The 22,128-nt window shown below is 40.8% G+C and overlaps 1 protein-coding gene across 2 annotated transcripts in view; it reads right to left on the bottom strand.

The window, feature by feature from the left end:
- Positions 1 to 22,128, bottom strand: part of plxnd1 (plexin D1) — a 216,134-nt gene that overhangs the window by 150,492 nt on the left and 43,514 nt on the right. For both annotated transcript variants that reach the window (XM_028824793.2, XM_028824794.2), the window contains exons 2-4: positions 18,443 to 18,619; positions 10,851 to 10,982; positions 2,310 to 2,410 (exon numbers count right to left, since the gene is read on the bottom strand). In XM_028824793.2, coding sequence (XP_028680626.2) covers positions 2,310 to 2,410; positions 10,851 to 10,982; positions 18,443 to 18,619 — 410 coding nt within the window. The remainder of the gene's footprint in view (positions 1 to 2,309; positions 2,411 to 10,850; positions 10,983 to 18,442; positions 18,620 to 22,128) is intronic.

The raw sequence follows: 22,128 nt of genomic DNA, 5'->3' as shown, positions 1-22,128 counted from the left end.
ATGGTGAGAATGGGAGATAAGAGGCTTGGATGTTTCAGTCACCTCAAAAATGTGCTGTCTCTGCTGGGCCTTTTTAGTTAAGGACGTGGTATTGTTAGTCCACGTCAGGTCCTCAGTATTGTGCAAACCAAGCAACTATTTAAAATCTGCACAGCGGAGCCATTTATGCAAACTAGGATGTGGTCACAGCTATTTTTCTTCCTGAAGTCAAACATTAACTCTTTAGTCTTGTCAATGTTGAAGGATAACTTGTTGTCTCTGCACCAAGTGGCCAGCTGTTCCACCTCATCTCCATATGCTGACTCGTCATCCCTGCTTATCAAACCCAGCAGAGTTGTGTCATCAGCAGACTTGATGATGTAACTAGGGCTGCGCATCGCTGTACAGTCACGAGTCAGCAGGGTGAAGAGCAGAGGACTGAGCATGCAGTCCTGAGGAGCTCCAGTGCATAGATGTTTAGGTATGCTTATGATGAAATCACCTGCATATGAAATGATGAAACAAAGTTGAATGGAAATGAAGTTTGATCGGAATATGTGCGTAAGTTGAGGAATCTCTACATATATGTGCATTATGTCTTAGCTTAGCATAGTTACTGTTACTTAAAATTATTTTAGAGATATAACGCACATCAATAAAATGGCACTTCAAAGCCCCACAACCTCTGGACCTCAGACATGCTAGAGTATGATAACTTCTGACCTGTCCAACACTGGGACCTTTGAATTTCTGCCCTATATTACTTTACACCCTCCAGTCGAAAGTACCAGTAGCCAATAGTGACTGGAGCATTGAAAGCACCGCAGCCAATAAAGAAAGACCTGGAGACGGAGTGAGAGCCCACATTCATCCTACCGAATTCCAGTGCTTGGGGGGTTCCTGGCAGATCCTGATATGGATTGTATACTTAATGATTGAACAATACATGCTAAGTATAAAAGTATTATTTGTGTCATGACTGGTTGCTTCTCATGTTATTTTGTCACGTTCATAGCTTTGAGGCAGTACGGTAAGTGGTACTACCTTCCCACAATGCATTTCCTAACAGTGTACGTGGTCCATCCATGAGGCTGATCGCTCCCCGTGGACACACAGCATCTTTCTGGTGCATTCCTTTGCTCTTTACGCACTATGTTGCTCCCTGTTTTTATCTTTATGTCAGTTGTGTAGCCCTTTAATGGCAGCTTGTCTTGATGTTCAATAACATTTAATGCTAAATTCTGACATATCTCCCTCTCTGAATCATGATAGCTTATTCCGTTTCTCTCACATTTCTTTCTTTTACTCGCCAAATCTTTACATTTGTATGCAGTTAACCACCTACTTCAAATGATCAAGGACTTGGAAGGCAATTGGTTTCATGACAAATCTGTTCTGTGGTTATGGGGAGGAGCTTTTGTGTGAAAATGTGGACCAAAACTGTATGGTATACACTCGTATCTGATATTTAACATGTTTATTAAATATTAAATGTACTATGTCTAACAACTGCATGAGGGATGCAATACACTGGATTTTGCATAAAAGCCTAGGCCCTTGGGCTATCACCTCAACGGTGCAGGCAACCTACATTTGCCCTCACCTCTAACGCTCTTGTCCATACGGCTCTCTCTTTCTCCCTCTCCTTCTCTCTTATCTACTTTCCATTATCATTCACCACGCTCTCCATGACTCCAATTCATTTTTTTTAGTCTTTGTTCTCTAGCAACAAGACCTCAACCTAACAGTCTCCTTCGTGTTCCCCTGACATCATCTTCTGTCACAATATTGAAAGCCCAGCTCTGGACTACACCTTTTCCATTACTGGCTAGCACAGTGGTTCTCAAACTGTGGGGCGGGCCTCCCTAGGGGGGCACAAAGATGTGAAAAAAACAAAACAAGAATCAAAAATATGAAAAATACATCTATTGAAACCAAAATAAATTAACTTAAACTACATTCTGATACTAGAAAAATAAATATAGAGTTAGATAAATGTCGATAAAAGTTAAGTAGGTATAATAAAATATGCATCTATGATATATCATTAATTAAAAAAGAACAAATTGGTATTAGTGGGTGCCTTTCAAAAAAACGTTAGGGGGGTGCGATTAAAACTGTTATGAAAACTCGGGTCGCAAATACCTAAAGGTTGAGAAACGCTGGGCTAGCAGTTACATAGCAGTTTTTATGCAGACTTTCGTATACCAGAATAGTCTGAATTTCAACAACAGGAGGAAAAAGTTCACAGTTAATTTTAAATTTGTCTGGCATATGGAGCAAGTGTGGTTTCTCAAACAATAAGGATGCTAAAGAACGGTTCTTTCTACCTGTTTTCCAGAGTGCACCATCCACAGTGCGGATCAGTTGCCTCCAGGCAATCACGGCAAGTTGTGAACTGATCGCACCGCGCCACTTTCACCCGCATAATCTGCAAAGAAAAACAAAAGAGCAGAACGCTGTCAGAGCAGTGGAACCATGGATGGTAACTTTTTATTTGGAAATTAGACAAACACTTATTATAGGTTGTTGGTTAACTTTTCAAATCCTTTGAAGTTTCTGAAAAATGTTTTAATCAAAAATGCAACCTTGTAAAGAATCTTTCATAATTCACAAAACGAGAAAGGCATTTAAGAAAAGTGACTGCTTCTCCTGAAAGCCTCTCTTCCATTTCAATGAAGTATATTTCTGTGTGATTCTTTCTATATTCTGTCAACTATAAATGTATTATACCTGCTTCATCCATCTGGTAATGACATGATGCACAGAAAGGGTGTAATACCTAATGATTACTATAGACAGAGTTTTGAGGGGTAGCCAGGGGGGCCTGGCCCTGCCAACAGATGCATTAACTAAAATTAGTTTCAAATAAGGGGTAGCTTTGCCTCTGATAAGCGGGTTTAGAAAATAGACGGATGCATCAATAAGCACTGTGATCCGTCCTTCTTTAAGTAGCTCTCCTTTAAATGTCACCTAGCCTTAAAACAAACAGAAATAAATACAACAGGGGTCCCCAACTCTGGTCCTGGAGGGCCACAGTGGCTGCAGGTTTTCATTCTAACCCTTTTCTTAATTAGTGACCTGTTTTTGCTGCTAATTAACTTCTTTTGAATTCATTTTAATTGACGTGTTTTTTAAGATTTGTTCTCTGGAACTTCTTCATCGTTCCTCTGAATTGCTTCTTTTATTTCCTAAACAGAAATGAAGTGTGAAGTGAGTGGGCCAACAGAAGACCCACTAAGTCAGGGCCTCAAGCTCCAACCAATTTCACTCCAATCAGTTGCTTGTCGTTAATTAAACCCGTTCTTTAATTCCATGTTGCTGCTCTCATTGTGCAATGGCAGGCATTTCTGAAATTGTTCATTTTTTCTTTTCTAAGAGCACTGTTACTTGTAATAGTTTTATTTTTATTTCACTGTTACACTGTATTGAGGATTACTTGTGTTCTGTTCTGTGTATTGTATTGTATTGACCCCCTTCTTTTTGACACCCACTGCATGCCCAACCTGCCTGGAAAGGGGTCTCTCTTTGAACTGCCTTTCCCAAGGTTTCTTCCATTTTTTTCTCTACTAGAATTTCTTTTGGAGAGTTTTTCCTTGTCTTCTTAGAAAGTCAAGGCTGGGGGGCTGTCAAGAGGTAGGGCCTGTTAAAGCCCATTGCGGCACTTCTTGTGTGATATTGGGCTACACAAAAATAAATTGTATTGTTAAAATGTTTTGTGGACCTGAGCAGATCAACATTCCTGAGACCTTCACCTTTCTTTATTTTCAGATACTGCATGATGGTCACAGTTTGCTAGTCATGTTTTGGCTCATTTTGTATGTCATTATTGTTTGGCAGCTAATTAAGGAAAAAGAAACAATTAAGGGGTCTAAGTCTTCAAGAGCAAGTCATTTCAAATTTATTCAAAAGAAGTTAATTAGCAGCAAAAAAACAGGTCACTAATTAAGAAAAGGGATAGAATGAAAACCTGCAGCCACTTCGGCCCTCTAGGACCAGAGTTGGGGACCTCTGAATTACAATATAAATTACAAATTAGTTTCGGATTTAGAGAGAAAGGTCACATCCACTTGTATATTTTGTATTTGCCTCCTTTACACATCTGATGGCCGCTCAAACAGATCCCCAGTAGTCAGTGTGAGCGACTGGAATGGCAGTGTGCGTGTGCCTGACGCTGATGCCTGCCTGTACAAAGCAGCGACATGGCTGTCTGAGCAAATCTCCATCACACGTCACACAAACCACTGTGACAAAATATTTAACAAACCAAAATGGGATATCTGTCTCATTGATTAAGCAAATAAATAACTGAAAAAGTCCCAACTATGGAATGTTACACCTGCATACATTTTCTAACTTGTTAAAAGAGCAAAGTACTTATTTTGTCACAATTACAATGAGTAGACAAACAAACCTAAAAAAGCAATGTTTCCTGTCAGTTAAATATGGTTACTGTAATGGCATTTGTGTACTTGTTTGTAATTTTGAAGATTTAAATGTGTTAATGTAAGTGAGACTTGCTTCATATTGCAAACTTTATATTACAAACAATTTAAAATATTTGACATGGGATGTGATGTAGCAGTACACTTATGACTCTATACAAATTGAATTATTTTTTTATGGATCATCAGGCCCACCCGTCCTAAATGTGTAACTAAAAGTATATTCTGTTCTGTTCTGAGTTCATACTCAACAAAGAGTCAAATGGAAGCTACACTATAAACCACGGCCTAGATGGCTGAGAAGAATCCATGCAGCTGTATCACTAGCTGGAGGCACAGAATCATAAGAAAGAATAGTTCACATCTGAGAACCTTCCTAGAAGAAATCCATCCTTATGACAGGTGTAATGCAAATGGGAGTCTGGCCAAGAAACCTGATTCACAGAACACACACTTTTTTCAGCATGGGTTTGGGGAAGATGGCATTCGTCTCAGCAGCAATGGCCACACAACCCTCCAGCCCACTCCAGGGAACATTCATTCATTCACTCAATGCCAATTGAATGTCTCCAGTTAACCTTAAAGTGTTACTTTGGACTGTGGGATGTGAAGGAAATCCACATGAACACTGGATACATGTGTGTTCTAGCCGTACCAAGGTCCACGAGTTGTGCATATGCTGTGTCACTTTGAGACCATCACATTCACAATTACTTTAGATAAATGGAACTTGGCATAAAACAAAACAAAAAAAAATATAGGAAGTAATTGATTTACAGTATCTTGGTTTGCCATGTACCCTTTATTTGTCACAATATCAATTTCACTTTAAGTGTCCACACCTAGAAACAGCAATGAAATACACAAAATACTTGAAAATGACCTGCATATGAATCATGGCATAATTAGACTACTTTCAGTACCGCTTTCACAAAAGTTACCATCTGCATTATAAGCAACCACTAACAAGATCATGCCCTATGAAACTTGTTGCTAAAAAACTAAGTAAAGAGCTAGAGAGCCATCTAGAATAGACTACTCTCCTCCACATGCTGAATATTTTATAAACAGGTGACATTCTGATTAAAGTATGATAACTGAGTGACAACCCTAAATGTGTCACTCTGAATTGAAACCGATAGAGAACTCAGTTTTTATTTTATGTAACACTTTTCACAGCCATCCATCACATGCTACTTTACAAACAAGGGAGCAAAAGTAAGCAAAAGAATGCAACAAGTTACATAATGACAGATAGATAGATAGATAGATAGATAGATAGATAGATAGATAGATAGATAGATAGATAGATAGATAGATAGATAGATAGATAGATAGATAGATAGATAGATAGATAGATAGATAGATAGATACTTTATTAATCCCAAGGGGAAATTCCCATACTCCAGCAGCAGCATACTGATAAAGAACAATATTATATTAAAGAGTGATAACAATGCAGGTATAACAGACAATATCTTTGAATAATGTTAACGTTTACCCCCCCGGGTGGAATTGAAGAGTCGCATAGTGTGGGGGAGGAACGATCTCCTCAGTCTGTCAGTGGAGCAGGACGGTGACAGCAGTCTGTTGCTGAAGCTGTTCCTCTGATGACACTGTTTAGTAGATGCAGTGGATTCTCCATAATTGATAGGAGCCTGCTCAGCGCCCGTCACTCTGCCACAGATGTTAAACTGTCCAGCTCCATGCCTACAATAGAGCCTGCCTTCCTCACCAGTTTGTCCAGGCGTGAGGCGTCCCTCTTCTTTATGCTGCCTCCCCAGCACACCACCGCATAGAAGAGGGCGCTCGCCACAACCGTCTGATAGTACATCTGCAGCATGTTATTGCAGATGTTGAAGGACGCCAGCCTTCTAAGGAAGTATAGCCGGCTCTGTCCTCTCTTGCACAGAGAATCAGTATTGGCAGTCCAGTCTAATTTATCATCCAGCTGCACTCCCGGGTATTTATAGGTCTGCACCATCTGCACACAGTCACCTCTGATGATCACGGGGTCCAGGAGGGGTCTGGGCCACCTAAAATCCACCACCAGCTCCTTGGTTTTGCTGGTGTTCAGGTGTAGGTGGTTTGAGTCGCACCATTTAACAAAGTCTTTGATTAGGTTCCTATACTCCTCCTCCTGCCCACTCCTGATACAGCCCACGATAGCAGTGTCATCAGTGAAGTTTTGCACATGGCAGGACTCCGAGTTGTATTGGAAGTCCGATGTATATAGGCTGAACAGGACTGGAAAAAGTACAGTCCCCTGAGGCGCTCCTGTGTTGCTGACCACAATGTCAGACCTGCAGTTCCCAAGACGCACATACTGAGGTCTGTCTGTAAGATAGTCCACGATCCATGCTACCAGGTATGAATCTACTCCCATCTCTGTCAGCTTGTCCCTAAGGAGCAGATGCTTCTTGACTGCAGTCAGAGGTTTCCATGCATCTTGCAGTTCCTAAATAACATTTTCAAGTACTGAATGATTGGCCGATGAAGCTGCATATCAGTCCTAAGTTGCAGCCCATGGGAAGCCTGCTGCACTGCTCAAGCATTTGTTCTTTAGACATTACAAGTACAGTAGTTTGACTTTCTGATATAAAGCAGCATCAGGACTTTGGTGGTTATGGCAAACTAATTGCGTGAGGTGTGACATACAGACAGGGGACAACACTACATGGGCCACCTCTGAACTTGTCAATATCTGAAGCTGCTAGTCACATCCACCCATTTCCAGCTTCACTGTATCTCATGGTGTGCTAAAGTTTTGCAGAATTTTTGATTATTTTTTTTTCTCAAGGGTTTAATGCATCTTTTTTCCTTTTCTCATTTTTGCTTCCTCCTCTTTTTCCTTTAGATTTTGTATCCATCATCCATCTTTGCCAAATGTCCTTGTTTTGTACATTTAATTGCCATCTTTTTTCTTTCCATTTTCTCTTTCTTTAATCTTTTTTTGTGCTTCCCTCTAGTAAATTTGATTGTTTTATTTTACTTTTGTTTCTCTCATTGATCTTTTTGGGAATTTTTAACCAGATCCTTATAAAGGATATGATTGTGCATGTCGTATCTGCTTCTGTTTTGTACCATAATGGGGAGTGTGTCTGATTTTATAAAACATAATCCCAGGTTGCTGCCTTTTCAGACTGCTCCATCACCTCTTATCTTAATGTAATTGTTGTGTTTCTACGTCAGAGAAACAGGGCTACAGGCCACCATGGGAGATGCACTATTTTTAGACCTCAACAGAGGTCTGAGGAAACTGAGATCTGGAGGTTCAGTAAATATTCAGTTTGAAAACAGCAAAATGCAATGCATGCTGCTAAAATACAAAATCCTACTATGTAACACAACTAAAGTGCTCTTATTTAGTGCAACTTCTTTTAAGCTTCATTTTGCCCTTAGAGAATGACCAATAATTTTCTGAAACTACTTACAGCTTTCCATTGGAGCATCGGGCTATTGTTCCAATGATGGGTATAAAGAAGAAACCAACCTTTAGATGAAACATTAGTCCACAAAAGGACATACGTACAGTATATACAAACCCACACTCACTCATTCCTTAGATAATATACACACACAACAGTTAAACCTCACATGGGTAACTGGAGTATCAAGCAGCTATGGGAAAACTCCAGACCAGCAGTGACCAGGCTGGGAATTTAACACCAATGTCTACTCTTGTGAGGCAGCAATTGTGTCACCACCTCTTTCAAATTAAAATTAAAATAAAGACAAGCAAACAAAAAAAGGCAACAACTTCAATGACTTAATTTATACTATTCTACTTACATATGTGCGTATATAAATGAAGCAAGATAGACAGATAATGAAAGCCACTATATGATATATACCGGTAGATAGATAGATAGATAGATAGATAGATAGATAGATAGATAGATAGATAGATAGATAGATAGATAGATAGATAGATAGATAGATAGATAGATAGATAGATAGATAGATAGATAGATAGATAGACAGATTTTTAGGTGGCACAAATAGTTTTAAACACTGGATGTCACAATACTGCAGTATTTAATGCTATTGCCCCACAGCTACAAAGTCCTGGGTTCAAATCTGGGTATGGACACTGATTATGTTAAGTTTGCTTGTTCTGCATGTGTCTGCAAAGGTTTTTCTTTCCAGCAAACTATTAAGTGGTCCAGTATGAGTTAGCACATATATATGGATGAGTTGGCTCAGCAATTAAGAACATTTGTTCCTGCCTTATAGAAAATGGGTCTGAGGAAAACTCTGAAGCAATCTATCTATCTATATGGACAAACTGGTGAGGAAGGCAGGCTGTATTGTAGGCACAGAGCTGGACAGTTTGACATCTGTGGCAGAGCAATGGGCGCTGAGCAGGCTCCTGTCAATCATGGAGAATCCACTGCATCCAATAAACAGTATCATCTCCAGACAGAGGAGCAGCATCAGCGACAGACTGCTGTCACTGTCCTGCTCCACTGACAGACTGAGGAGATTGTTCCTCCCCCACACTATGCGACTCTTCAATTCCACCCGGGGGGGTAAACGTTAATATTATACAAAGTTATTGTCTGTCTGTATACCTGCATTGTTATCACTCTTTAATTTAATATTTTCTTTATCAGTATGCTGCTGCTGCTGGAGTATGTGAATTTCCCCTTGGGATTAATAAAGTATCTATCTATCTATCTATCTTAGAAGGCTGGCGTCCTTCAACATCTGCAATAAGATGCTGCAGATGTTCTATCAAACGGTGGTGGCGAGCACCCTCTTCTAAGCGGTGGTGTGCTGGGGAAGCAGCATTAAGAAGAGGGACACCTCATGCCTGGACAAACTGGTGAGGAAGGCAGGCACTATTGTAGGCATGGAGCTGGACAGTTTAACATCTGTGGCAGAGTAACAGGCACTGAGTATTAAGATTTGCAGTGCACCATGTAATGCATATGTCTCTGTTATAAGGGATTTGTTATGGGATTTGTAAAAGCTGTGTTAATATTTGTTATGGGCCATCTGTTGGAATGACAAATGCAATGCATTTTATCACTAAAATGTTTGTGATGCACCATCTTTTGGATTGACAGACACATAGCAGCCGGACAGACACACAGACCCTTATCCTTTTATTAAGGTGGATGAGCTGTGCTACCCGTCTAAGATGGGTTGAAATCTAGGTAATCAACATAGACCTGAGCATTAACAATTGCAGTTCACCATGTAATGCACATGTCTCTGTTATGTTCCATTTGGTATGGGATTTGTAAAAGCAGTGTTAATGTTTGTGATGTCCCATTTATTGGAATGAGAAATGCAATGCATTTTATTACTAAAAATGTTAGTGATGAGCCATCTTTTGGAATAACAGAGACATAGCATCCCGACAGACACCAAGACAGACGCACAGTCATTTATCCTTTTACTAAGGTGGATCTTAGGGCACCATATCTGAAAATCTACATAGGGTTCTCAGCTTGCCTTCCGCTAAATAAAAATAAAATGAATTGACTGTTGATAAAATCTAGCAGACCTGTTTCAGAGCATTGAAGCTCACTTTTGAAGAACAGAAAGGCAAATCAATTAAAGAAGAACATTTAGTCAGTCAGTCAGTCTCCAACCCGCTATATCTTAACACAGGGTCACGGGAGCCAATCCCAGCCAGCACAGGGTGCAAGGCAGGAACAAATCCCTGGGCAAGGCGCCAGCCCACTGCAGGGCACGCACAAACACATACCAAGCACACACTAAGGCCAATTTAGGGTCGCCAATGCACCTAACGGGCATGTCTTTGGACGGTAGGAGGAAACCCATGCAGACACGGTGAGAACATGCAAACTCCACACAGGGAGGACCCGGGAAGTGAACCCATGTCACCGTGCCACCCCAGTAACATTTATTTCTGTACAAATTTTCACAGAAAGAATGTAGCTTGAAGTGCTTTACAAGATGTCAACAAAAACAAAACACATTAGCAATAGATAAGAATATGAATGAATAAATGACATACCAAAAATAATTAACAAGAATAAATCACTACACGCTTACATTACACAGATATACAAGTAATAGACACTGTTCTTATTTATAAACTTGCTTTTCAAGTCTATAATAATACACTTGAAGCTATGGTCAGATGGCTGGGGAGGAAAGAAAAATAAGAAAAGAAACTCCAGGTGCACAATGCCAGAAAAAAAAACCCCAAAATGTGCAGAGGTTCAAGGGTCTAAAGACCTCCAAGCCCCCACTGAGTATTTTGCCTAAAACTTGGGGTTCCCAATCCAAATACTGGCTGAGTGTGTTTACCTTCCAAGATCACGTGAGATCAGATGCGTTCACATTGGTAACTTAAACATGGATTAAGCACTTGAGTAAAAAAAATGTTCCTCTTGTTAAAGTGAATATTTCTGACCGACCATGGAACACACACACTTGTGATCTTACCTGATAGGATGTCATTAGGTAGAGGTAGTTACTGTCTGAGGGGTCAAAAGTCATAATGTGATGAACAGACTCTCCAGGGGCCACACGCAGGAATTTCTGACTTCCAACAGTTAAGTTTCTGAGCAGGGTGAGCTGTAAAGAGAGAAGGAGTTTTACTGTATATCTGCTGTCAAAAATATCTGGGTTATATTTGAACATTTTCCAAAGCACCAAAGGGTCAGAGGTCCCTTCCTGTCTTAGCACTGCTGCCATAGATCACTTATCACCTTTCATATCCTGTTAATCCTGTTGTGAAGAACAACTTAGCATTTTACTAGATTGATGAAGATAATGTGTGATAGACTCCATATCTGAAGGCCTATCCTTCCTGCTACGTCAACAGCACACTTCACATCTTCAGTTTCATTATAGTGCTGCCATTGAAGGTCTGACTTTCAAACAGTTTGTCCGTTTAGGTTGACAACTTTTATATTTCTTGAACCTACACTTTATCAAAGTCACTTATTTGGTTCACGGTTATGAGGTCACAAACAGATCTCAGCAGAATCAGGCACAAGGCAGGGAGCATCTCTTGACAGACGTCTACTCCACTGGGTCAGTCACTCGCTCAAAGCCAATTCTGAGCTGTTAGTTAGCCTAATAGGTACGTCTTTGGGATTTGGGAATAAAACCAGAATACCCAGGAATAACTCTACAAAAACATGGGGAGAACGTGCAAACTCCACAAAGATGGTGGTTGGGTCTGGGTTTACACAAACTCACTCAGCCATGTCCTAAAAATACAAAAGATATACAGTAATAAGAGCAAAAAGGGACATTTTGATGTATACAGCCCATTGAATTCTGTACAGTCATCTCTTCATATTCACAGAGTGTCAGCTTCACAATTGGACAGCTTGCCATGCGCTTCTTTCCGCTATTGGATAACTAATGCTTAATGCTTGATATCACAGAGTTAAGATTGTTTTAGAAATTGACTTAAATTATACTACTGACACAAAAATGTTTTCCATTGTGTCCTGAAAATTAAAAGTTTTTTCCCCAGCACTTTCTGATGCCCTTAGAATGAAATGCCTCATAATCATAAAGTCATGCCCTCTCCAATTTGCACAACTATTGTACAGTAGCTCATTCACTGTAGCACATTTCAGAAGCCCATTTTTTGTCAACAGCATTATATAAACTACAGTATCTATATATATATAAAATCCCTATGTGCGTCCAGGTGTCCGTGTGTGGGTGTCTTCTGGTGAAGTGCGCATGCGCGGGGCATGGTGCTATGCGCGATATTACTGTCAGAGAAAGTTACAGGCGTTTTACGGAAATACAAACCAGTATTACTGCGAGAGGAAATTAAAGGCACACAATACAGTGACGCATATTACAGCCACATACAAGCCAGTATTACTGTCAGAGGAGATTAAAGGCATATTACCGACGCGCACGCCTGTATTACCGCCAGAGAAAATTAAAGGTATATTACAGACGTACAGACATATATTACGGACGTACAGACGTATATTACGGATGTACAAGCCAGCGGACGTACAAGACGGTATCCTTCAATAAGGGCGCGCACAGGCATCCTTCAATAAGGGCGCGCACAAAAAGGCGAGCCTCAAAAGGACAACCTCAATTGGGCGCAGCGAATAAAGGCGCGCGTAAATAAAGATCTGCACCTGTTGCTCTTCACATATTCCAGAGCCCTTTGAACTAAATTATCTACGCGCCCTTATTGAATAGAGCCGTACACGACAGTATTACTGTCACAGAAAATTAAAGACACACAATACACGGCGGCAGCCCACGAAGAACGGTCAGCTCAGCAAGTAAACATCAACAAAAGAAAGGCTGAAAGAAAGAAAAATACGACCAACAAAAAGAATGAGGTCGAAGTCCCTTGCCATTTAATATAGACTGTTCCTACTAATGTTTATGCACTACTGTTCTAGCGCCCGTTATTGTAACGGGCTAAATGACTAGTATCTAATAAAGCCACATCTGATATCTCATTTGATCAAATCCTGCCCATTTTCCATCTGAACTCCAATTTAGAAACTGCATAAGAAGAGAAGCGATTATGTTCTATCCTAAACATGTCAACACTGTGGCTCTGAGGCTAGAGATCTGCACTGGCAATCGGAAGGTTGCCGGTTCGAATCCCGTAAATGCCAACAGGGACTCTGCTCTGTTGGGCCCTTAAGCAAGGCCCTTAACCTGCAATTGCTGAGCGCTTTGAGTAGTGAGAAAAGCGCTTTATAAATGCAAAAAATTATTATTATTATTACAGTGCATTATCCAAGTGGAGTTTTCATGTGCTCTCTGTCTGCGTAGGATTTCGTCTGAGTATCTCAGTTTTTCCTATCAAATCTCACAAAAAATGTCAGTCGGTTTCTAGCTGGTTTAGTCCTGAACGGGGTTGAGGGAGGTACTGGGGCCTATCCCAGCTAGCACAGGGCACGATGCAGGAACAATCCCTGGACAGAGTGCCAGTGCATCGCAGGGCGAACACACACACACCTAACCACACACCCACACACACATACACACTAGGCCCAATTTAGCATCAGCAATCCATCTAACTTGCATGTCTTTGGATCATGGGAGGAAACTTAAGCAATCTTGGGGAGAACATAGGAGGACCCAGGATGTGGACCCCAGTCTCCTTACTGTGAGGCAGCAGTGCTACCACTGGGCCACCACGATGCCCCTCAAGAAGATGTGCATTTCAATTAATTCCAATTTAGCCCAAACTGTGTGTGTGTGACTGGGTCAATGACTGGCTAGCAACCTGTCCAGGGTTGTTTCCTGCTATTTACCAATTGCTGCCAGGATGGGTTCTGTGCCCCTGCCACCCTGAATTGGATGAAGTAGATTTGAGAATGTTATCAGCTTTCCTGTGCAGCTGGGTGTGTCTGCGTGTGCTCTAAAATGGACTGGCTCCCTACGAAGTGCTATTTCCTATTTTGTGTCAGTTTATCTTAGATAATTAAGCTCTGACCCCAACACGGAAAATGTGCAACTTAGCAGTTAGAGCTGGACTTGTATTCTGTTGTAAACATTTCCCATGTGCAATCTGCACATTCTTACCTTGTTTCTGTGTTTTTTTTTTTTCTTGCCTGGTAACCCAAAAATGGTGCAAGTTAGATGAATTGGTGATTACAAATTAGCTTGGTATGAGTGAGTGTCAGCGTGCTCAAGGGTGAGACCTGCCATGGATTACATCCCATGTACGGCTAGCCTGCCTGTGCCTTGCCCCCCGGGGCTGCTCTGGCACCCTGCCACTCTAACACATGGATTAAGCAGGTTCACATGACAGCTATAGTGCACTCACCAGTGCATTGCAAAGATGAACTGGTAACACTTCAGTTTAGGTACTGCAAAAATGCATCTATTACTCATTTCCTATTATGTAACAAAACCAGCATGCATCTCGGTCTTCATAACATTTTCAGTGGCAGTGCTGCTGCCTTGCAGTGAGGAGATCATGGGTTCACGTCCTGGATCCTCCCAGCCTGGAGAGCACTTTGAGCAGTGAGAAAGTGCTATATAAATGTAAAGAATTACTATTATTATTATTTACAAAGCAGCAGTAAAGTGTTTATTCATCTTTACAATGTGACCTGCTGACAAAACTTCACTTTGGAGTGCTCTGAGGTGGCTTAACTGAGACACATTTCTCTTGATATGACATATCTTTACATATTATACGCTACTGTGGCTGTTCGTTTGTCTGTCCAAGATTGTAACTCACCTGTAGCTCGCAAACTGTTTGACCTATTGACCTGAAATTTGGTACACCTATACTACGTGACGTCTACTATCCGCTTTCGGAGTGATGATTGACCTCAAAGGTTATTCCTCTTTTTATTTTTATTTTATTGTAGAATCAACTCTCGGCAGCAGACAGCAGGGCAGCTGTACACCGCATATGTGTAAGGGCGCCGTTCTCATCCCTACCACCTTCACCGTCACTTCCCCTACCTCTTCATATCTTCAATCATTCTTGAGGAAGATTGAACACTTAAATGCCAGTTTAAGTGAAAAATTAAGGAAAACATGCTAAGTAATTGCAACACAAACCCTGACTTAATCAATTTTAACGTGAAAAAATGCCGACAAAGGAAGAGAAGAGGTGGGCCACTAGGGTGGAGAGAAGAAGAGCTGCTCAGGAAGTAGCAAGCGTATCAACCTCTGAGCAAACGAATGCTAAATGTACAGAGAAAGAGTAGGAAAACTAGGAACGCTCAAGTCAAGTGTATTCAGTGCACGTTATTGTGCAGTGTGCCGTTACTGGTTTAGCATAAGACCTGTGAATCCTTCATCTTAACAAGTCATTTTACCATCATGTCGATATGTCACACCAGACAGAGATGAATAAACGATCTACTGATGTTTTGTATTTGTTAAGGTCTTATTACATAAGAGCAGATGAGTAACACATGCATTAAACTAAACTGTTATCAGTTATTTTCATTTGTTCCCTCAGTAACAATAAAACATAAAAAAATTTTCACCTGTTCATAGTGTGTTCACAAAGTACTCAAACCCCTTCACTTTTTTACTTTGTGTTATGTTGCAGCCTTATATTAAAATCATTTAAATTCATTTTTCCCTCATTTAGCAGCACTCAATACTGCAGAATGATGAAACAAAAGCAAGGCATTATAAATTACTGCAAATTTCTTATAAATAAAAAACTGAAATATCACATATGACACTCACACTTTAGCTCAGGTGCATCGCATTCTATTGATCATTGTTGAGATGTTTCTACACCTGATTTGGTGCCCACGTTTGGTCAATTTAACTGTAGACACACTTGTCTATAGAAGGTCCCACAGCTGACAATGTGCATCAGAACAAAAATCAAGCTATGAGGTTGAAGGAATTGCCTGTAGCTCAGGGACCCACAACTCCAGTCCTGGTGGGCTGCAGTGGCAGCAGGTTTTCATTCTTACCCTTTTCTTAATAATTGACTTGTTTTTGCTGCTAATTATCTTATTTTGAATTAATCTTAATTGACTTTCTCTTGAAGACTCAGACCCCTTAATTGTTTCTTTTCCTTAATTAGCAGCCAAACAATAATGAGATACAAGATGAGCCAAAACATGACCAGCAAACTGTGTCCATCACACAATATCTGAAAATAAAGAAAGGTGAAGGTCTCAAGAATGTTGATCTGCTCAGGTCCACAAAACATTTTATCTGTGTTCTTAGAAAAGAGAAAATTAACAATTTCAGAAATGTCTGCTATTGTACAATGAGAGCAGCAACTAGCCATGGAATTAAAGAACGGGTTTAATTAACAACCAGACTTGGCGTCTCATTAAGCAACTGGTTGGAGTTTGAGGCCCTGACTTGGTTGGTCTTCTGTTGGTTCACTCACTTCACATTTCATTTTTGTTTGGGTGCCATTTAAAGAAAGAAATGAAGCAATTCAGAGAAACGATGAAGAAATTCAGGGGAACAAATCTTAAAAAACAAGTCAACTAAATGAATTCAAAAGAAGTTAATTAGCACCAAAAGTGGGTCACTAATTCAGACAAAGGTTAGAATGAAAACTGCTGTCACTGGGGCCTTCCAGGACCAGAGTTGTGGACTTAGAGACAGGATTTTAATGAGACACAAATCTGGAGAAGGCACCAAAAACATTTCTGCAGCATTGATGGTTCCCAAGAGCACAGTCACCTCCATAATTCTTAATTTGATGAAGTCTGGAACAACCACAACTCTTCCTAAAGCTGGATGTTTGGCCAAACAGAGCAATCCAGGGGGAAGGGCTTTGGTAAACGAGATGAGCTAGAATCCAAAGGTCATTCTGGTTAAACTGAAAAGAACTAGTGTGAAGATGGGAGAAACTTCCAGAAGGACAACAATCACTGCTACACTCCAACAATCTGGACTATATGGCAGAGTTGCCAGGTGGAGGTCTAAAAGACACATGAAAACCCAATTGGAGTTTGCAAGATTCTGTGGTCTGATGAAACTAAGACTGAACTGCCTGATTTCAATTCTAAGTGACATATCAGGAGGAAACCAGATACTGCTCATCACCCACGTAATATCATTCCAGCAGTGAGGCAGGATGGGGGCAGCCTCATGCTGTGGGGTTGTTTTTCAGCAGCAAGAACTGGAAAGCAAATCAGGGTTGAGGGAAAGCTGAATGGAATAAAGTGCAGAGATTAATACCTGCTCCAGAGCGCTCTGGATCTCAGACCGGGGTGAAGGTTCATTTTTCAACAGGACAATGACACTAAACACAATGCACACAGGGGTGGCTTAGGGAGAACTCTGTGAATGTCATTGAGTGGCCCAGCCAGAGGCCTAACTTGAACCCAATCGAACATCTGAGACCTAAATAACAGCCGTCCACCAAAAAGTGTCAGCAAAGAACAACGATGGACAATTCCCAAATGCAGCTGTTTGAAGCTTGTCATGTCAAACTCAAGATGACTCCAGGCTGTGCTTCATCTAAATACTGTGTAAACACCCTGACCACCTGCATCAAACAGATATTTCAATTTTCTTATTTTAATACATTGGAAAAAATGGCTAAAGTCCTGTTTTCACTTTGGCATTCTGGGGTACTGAATGTTGCTTGATGAGGGAAAAAAAAAACAATTTCAATAATTTTAGCATAAGGCTGCAAAATTACAAAATAGGAGTCTGAATACTTTGTGAAAACAGTTGATGGATGGATTTTTTTATATTTCATTGTCACTGAAAGAAAAAAAAATGAAACTAACCATTATAAAATACTAGTCGTATATTTCAAATAATGTGAACTTTAAAGGCTGCTTCCACTGGGACCCAATAATAGTCACAGTAATGTTAACAATGGGAAAGTGCAAATTTCACACAATTATCAAACTGGAATTGAAACTCAGGCTTCAGGTTCCTAGGAGACAGCACGGCTAACCACTGGGCAGCTATGCCAGTTTAATGGTAGCATAAAGTTCACAAGTTAATAGATTTTCAGACAGAAATGCAATGCAGATTCAGTGGGCAGAGAGGGGTGCTTGTGCTGGAAATGCCTGAACTTTGTTCTGAAGACATGTTCTCCTTCACAAAGGGTTAAGTGAAGATGGAGGATGGCAGGTCAGAAGTGAATTTCCCCACCCAAGCAGTGATTATCAGGCATATGTATATACAATAACCCGATGAAGGTGCAGCTCGTGTAAGACATCTTTAATTAATCATGGGATCATTTCTTCTTATTTTGATAATTAATTGGGCCCATTCACAAAGCCAAACCTGAGAATCCTTCTAAATCTGACTCCAAGACAACCTGGCATTTTCCATTACAATTTGACTGCTGCTAATGAATTTTCTCATTTACGGTATATAAGCACATTCTAACACATCTATGCCATGATATCTATCTATCTTAATGTACCCTGGGCCTCTAATGCCTTGTGATACTAAGCCTTCCTGTGAACAAAACCAACAGTGACAGTATTTTACTCAATGAAAGGCAAACTCCATTAACATGACTATCTTTTATTCAATGTGGTGAACATTATCTAGAAGAGATTCTTATACCAACTCTATTACAATATTTCCTTAAGATCATTATACACTTCTCTTACCTTTCGTAATTTCCCACTGGCAGTGCCCAGAAACATCACTGTGTAGTTGTTGACAACAGATACTGCCACAGAGGTGAGACCTGAGGCTTCAAACACTGGTGCCACATTCAAAGGTGTGCGGATTTCCAGAGGATGCTGGAGGTGAGCAGCTCCACAGTCCAGATGCTCCTGTTGCAACTGTCCAAAAAAGGAAAGCACATTAAGGGAACACCCAAATATCTGCAAATGTCCCCCTCTCTGATTGAGAGAGACTGGATTGCTAAACATTAACAAGTATTTGTTATTTTCCTCACATTGACAAGGAATAAGGAAGAAATCAAACTATTGCCAGCCATGTATCTACAGTATTCTGGAAATGTGTAGGGCTACAACAACTGTAAATAATAAATATGCTGCAAATAAAGCTGAGAAAAGAGGGCAAACTTTGGATGCCTTGACCTGCCATGATCTTAGAGTGTTGTTCAGTAGCTTATAAATAAATGCACTGCATTCAGTGAAAAATATAACAAAGGAAATGAAACCAATCATGAAGAAACATGTTATAAGTAACGTCACATAACATCTTGGCAAAGTGGGCGCCATCACAGCTTTGTACTACTTGTACCCTCAGTCACTTTCTAGTCAGACATGGTTTCTGTCCCTGTGTCTGTGTGGCTTTCTCCATTGACTTCCTCCATATGCTCCCATCGGCTGGAAGGACGTTGTTATCAAGCTTTAGCATAAGCCTGAGATGTACTTACAGAGCCTATAGAAAGTATTCACCACCTTGGAAGCTTTCACATTTTATTGTAATAGAACATTGAACCACAGTGGATTTAACCTTGCCTTTTGGACACTGATCAACAGAAAAACCCTTTAGTGTGAAAGTGAAAAAATATATCTGCACATTCAGGTAAATTAATTACAAATATAAAAAACAAAATAATTGATGAAATAAGTATTCACCTCCTTTAATATGCAATGAGAAGTGAAGCAAAATGACACCTTTTATTGGCTTACTGAACAGATTACAATATGCAAGTTTTCGAGGCCTGCAGTGGGCTGGAGCCCTGCCCAGGGTTTGTTTCCTGCCTTGCGCCCTGTGTTGGCTGGGATTGGCTCCAGCAGACCCCCGTGACCCTGTAGTTAGGATATAGCGGGTTGGATAATGAATGGATGGATGGATGGATGGAAGTTTTTGAGGCAACTCAGGCCCCTCCTTCAGGCAAGTTGTGGTACTACAGCAACATCTTGCCTGAAGAAGGGGCCTGAGCTGCCTCATAAGCTTGCATATTGTAATCTGTTCAGTTAGCCAATAAAAGGTGTTGTTTTTCTTGCCATCTCATTGCATCCATCATGGCTAACGTGGTACATCATCCTACTACTACCCCCTTTAATATAACATTCCTAAATCATCACTGGTGCAACCAATTTGTTTTAAAAGTACCATCACTAGTTAAATAGAGATAATCTGCCTGGGGTTTCAATTGAAGTCTAAATGCACCTTATCTGGAAGGTTCAGTTTGTGCTGGGTCAATATGGTGGCCTAACCTACACAATCTAGACCAAAGAACACTCCAAGCAACTCCATGAAAAAGAGACTGAAAAGCACAAATCAGAGGATGGAGTCAAAAAAAAATATCTACGCCTCCCAATATCCATTGGAGTCCAGTTAAATAAGTCATATCTTCAAATCTGTCTAGAGCAGGTTGTCCACAAAAACTGAAGAAAAAGACAAGTAAGGCCATCATGAGATCTATGAGAACTCTGAAAGAGTTACAAGCTACAGCCGTTCAGACTAGAGAGACTGTGCAGACAACAATTGTTTCCTTGGTGCTTCACCAGTCACAGCTTTACTGGAGACTGGCAATGAGAAAGCCATCATTAAAAAAAATGAAAAGTGTGCCAGAAATGTACACTGGAGCCTCTGAAGTCAACTGATAGAAGGTGTTATGGTCTGAAGAGACCAAAACTGAGCGTTTTACCATCAAACTAAATGCCATATTTGGTGTAAGTTAGACCCTGCGTATTATTTAAAACACACCATCCACAGTGGAATGCATGGTGGTGGAAACATCATGCTGTGGGGATGCTTCTCTGCAGCAGGCCTTGGAAGGCTTGTGAGGCTAGAAAGTAAATCCATCCATCCATCCATTTTCCAACCCGCTGAATCCGAACACAGGGTCACAGGGGTCTGCTGGAGCCAATCCCAGCCAACACAGGGCACAAGGCAGGGAACCAATCCCGGGCAGGGTGCCAACCCACCGCAGGACACACACAAACACACCCACACACCAAGCACACACTAGGGCCAATTTAGAATCGCCAATCCACCTAACCAGCATGTCTTTGGACTGTGGGAGGAAACCGGAGCACCCGGAAGAAACCCACGCAGACACGGGGAGAACATGCAAACTCCATGCAGGGAGGACCCGGGAAGCGAACCCAGGTCCCCAGGTCTCCCAACTGCGAGGCAGCATCGCTACCCACTGTGCCACCGTGCCGCCAGAAAGTAAATTAATGCAGATAAATACAATGAAACACTGGAGGACAATCTGACGAATTCTGCAAGAAACCTGCAGCTTGAGAGAAGATTTGTTTTACAACAAGACAACAACCCTGTTGTGATGTGAAATTTTGCATACAATTTGATAAATATTTTGTATGTCTTTATTTGTAACTTAGGCAAAGCAATGTAATATTAGTGTTACATTAGTGAGAAGCATTCATGTTTACCCCCCTTTAGGGAATTTTACGACAGGGTTGGGAGAAGTGCCTCAAACAAGTTTGGTAAATGTTTCTCTGCTGTTTCTCAGTCAACCGCTAGAAGAAAGCCAGACTGCCTAGCTGGCAAACTTTAGCTCAACAAATGGTTTTGGGGTGGGGGGGGGGCAGGTGTGAAGATGTTCTGTCCCCCCATTGGTCTGAAGCATGACTGTTTGGAATATTGGCTTGTATCAGAAGCCTTTAAGTACCATGACCCCCTATTGGCTCTAGGGGTTGGACAGAAAACTTATAAATTTGCTTGCTTTACTCAGCTCACTCTCTCTTACCAAACTGATGAAAGACCATCTCACACCATGAACTGAAAAGGACAACACAATGAAGAGCAGAGCTCGGCAGCCATCTTGAGACAGGCATGCGGCCTGCTCTGAAGAAAGCTGACCACAAATGATGCCTTAACTAGAGACATTTTAAGTAACTAACAAGTCTGTGTGCCACCTGAAACTACACATCACCATTTAATCAGGTTGTATGACTGCCAATATTCAAATGTACTTGGCATATTGTTATTATTTATGAATATTATCAATGATACATTATTTAAAGTGTAACTTAACTCCTGGTTTACTTTTACTACACCTAATTGCCTGAGGGTATACATGTAGAAGGGAAGGTGGGGAGAATTTATATGGTACAATACCTTGCAAACAGTAGTAAGTCTGCGATTTGAGGAATTCTGACAAAGGCTACATATTAATAATACAAAAGGGAAAAGTAGAGTAAAATATATCACTCTACTAAGACAAAACAAACCCCAAGCATAAAGCCAAAGCTACACTGGAATGGCTTAAAAAAACCAATGTCAATGTCCTGGATATGACTCGTCTAAGTCCAATTGAGATGTATTTCTGGAATTGAGCAAAGCTGCACACTCATGACTGACATGCAACCAGACAGAGCTGGAGTAGTTTTATAAAGAAGAA

The sequence above is a fragment of the Erpetoichthys calabaricus genome, chromosome 18 (genome assembly GCF_900747795.2).
Source record: "Erpetoichthys calabaricus chromosome 18, fErpCal1.3, whole genome shotgun sequence".
Lineage (NCBI taxonomy): Eukaryota > Metazoa > Chordata > Cladistia > Polypteriformes > Polypteridae > Erpetoichthys > Erpetoichthys calabaricus.
This window is presented reverse-complemented; position numbering and strand designations above follow the sequence as displayed.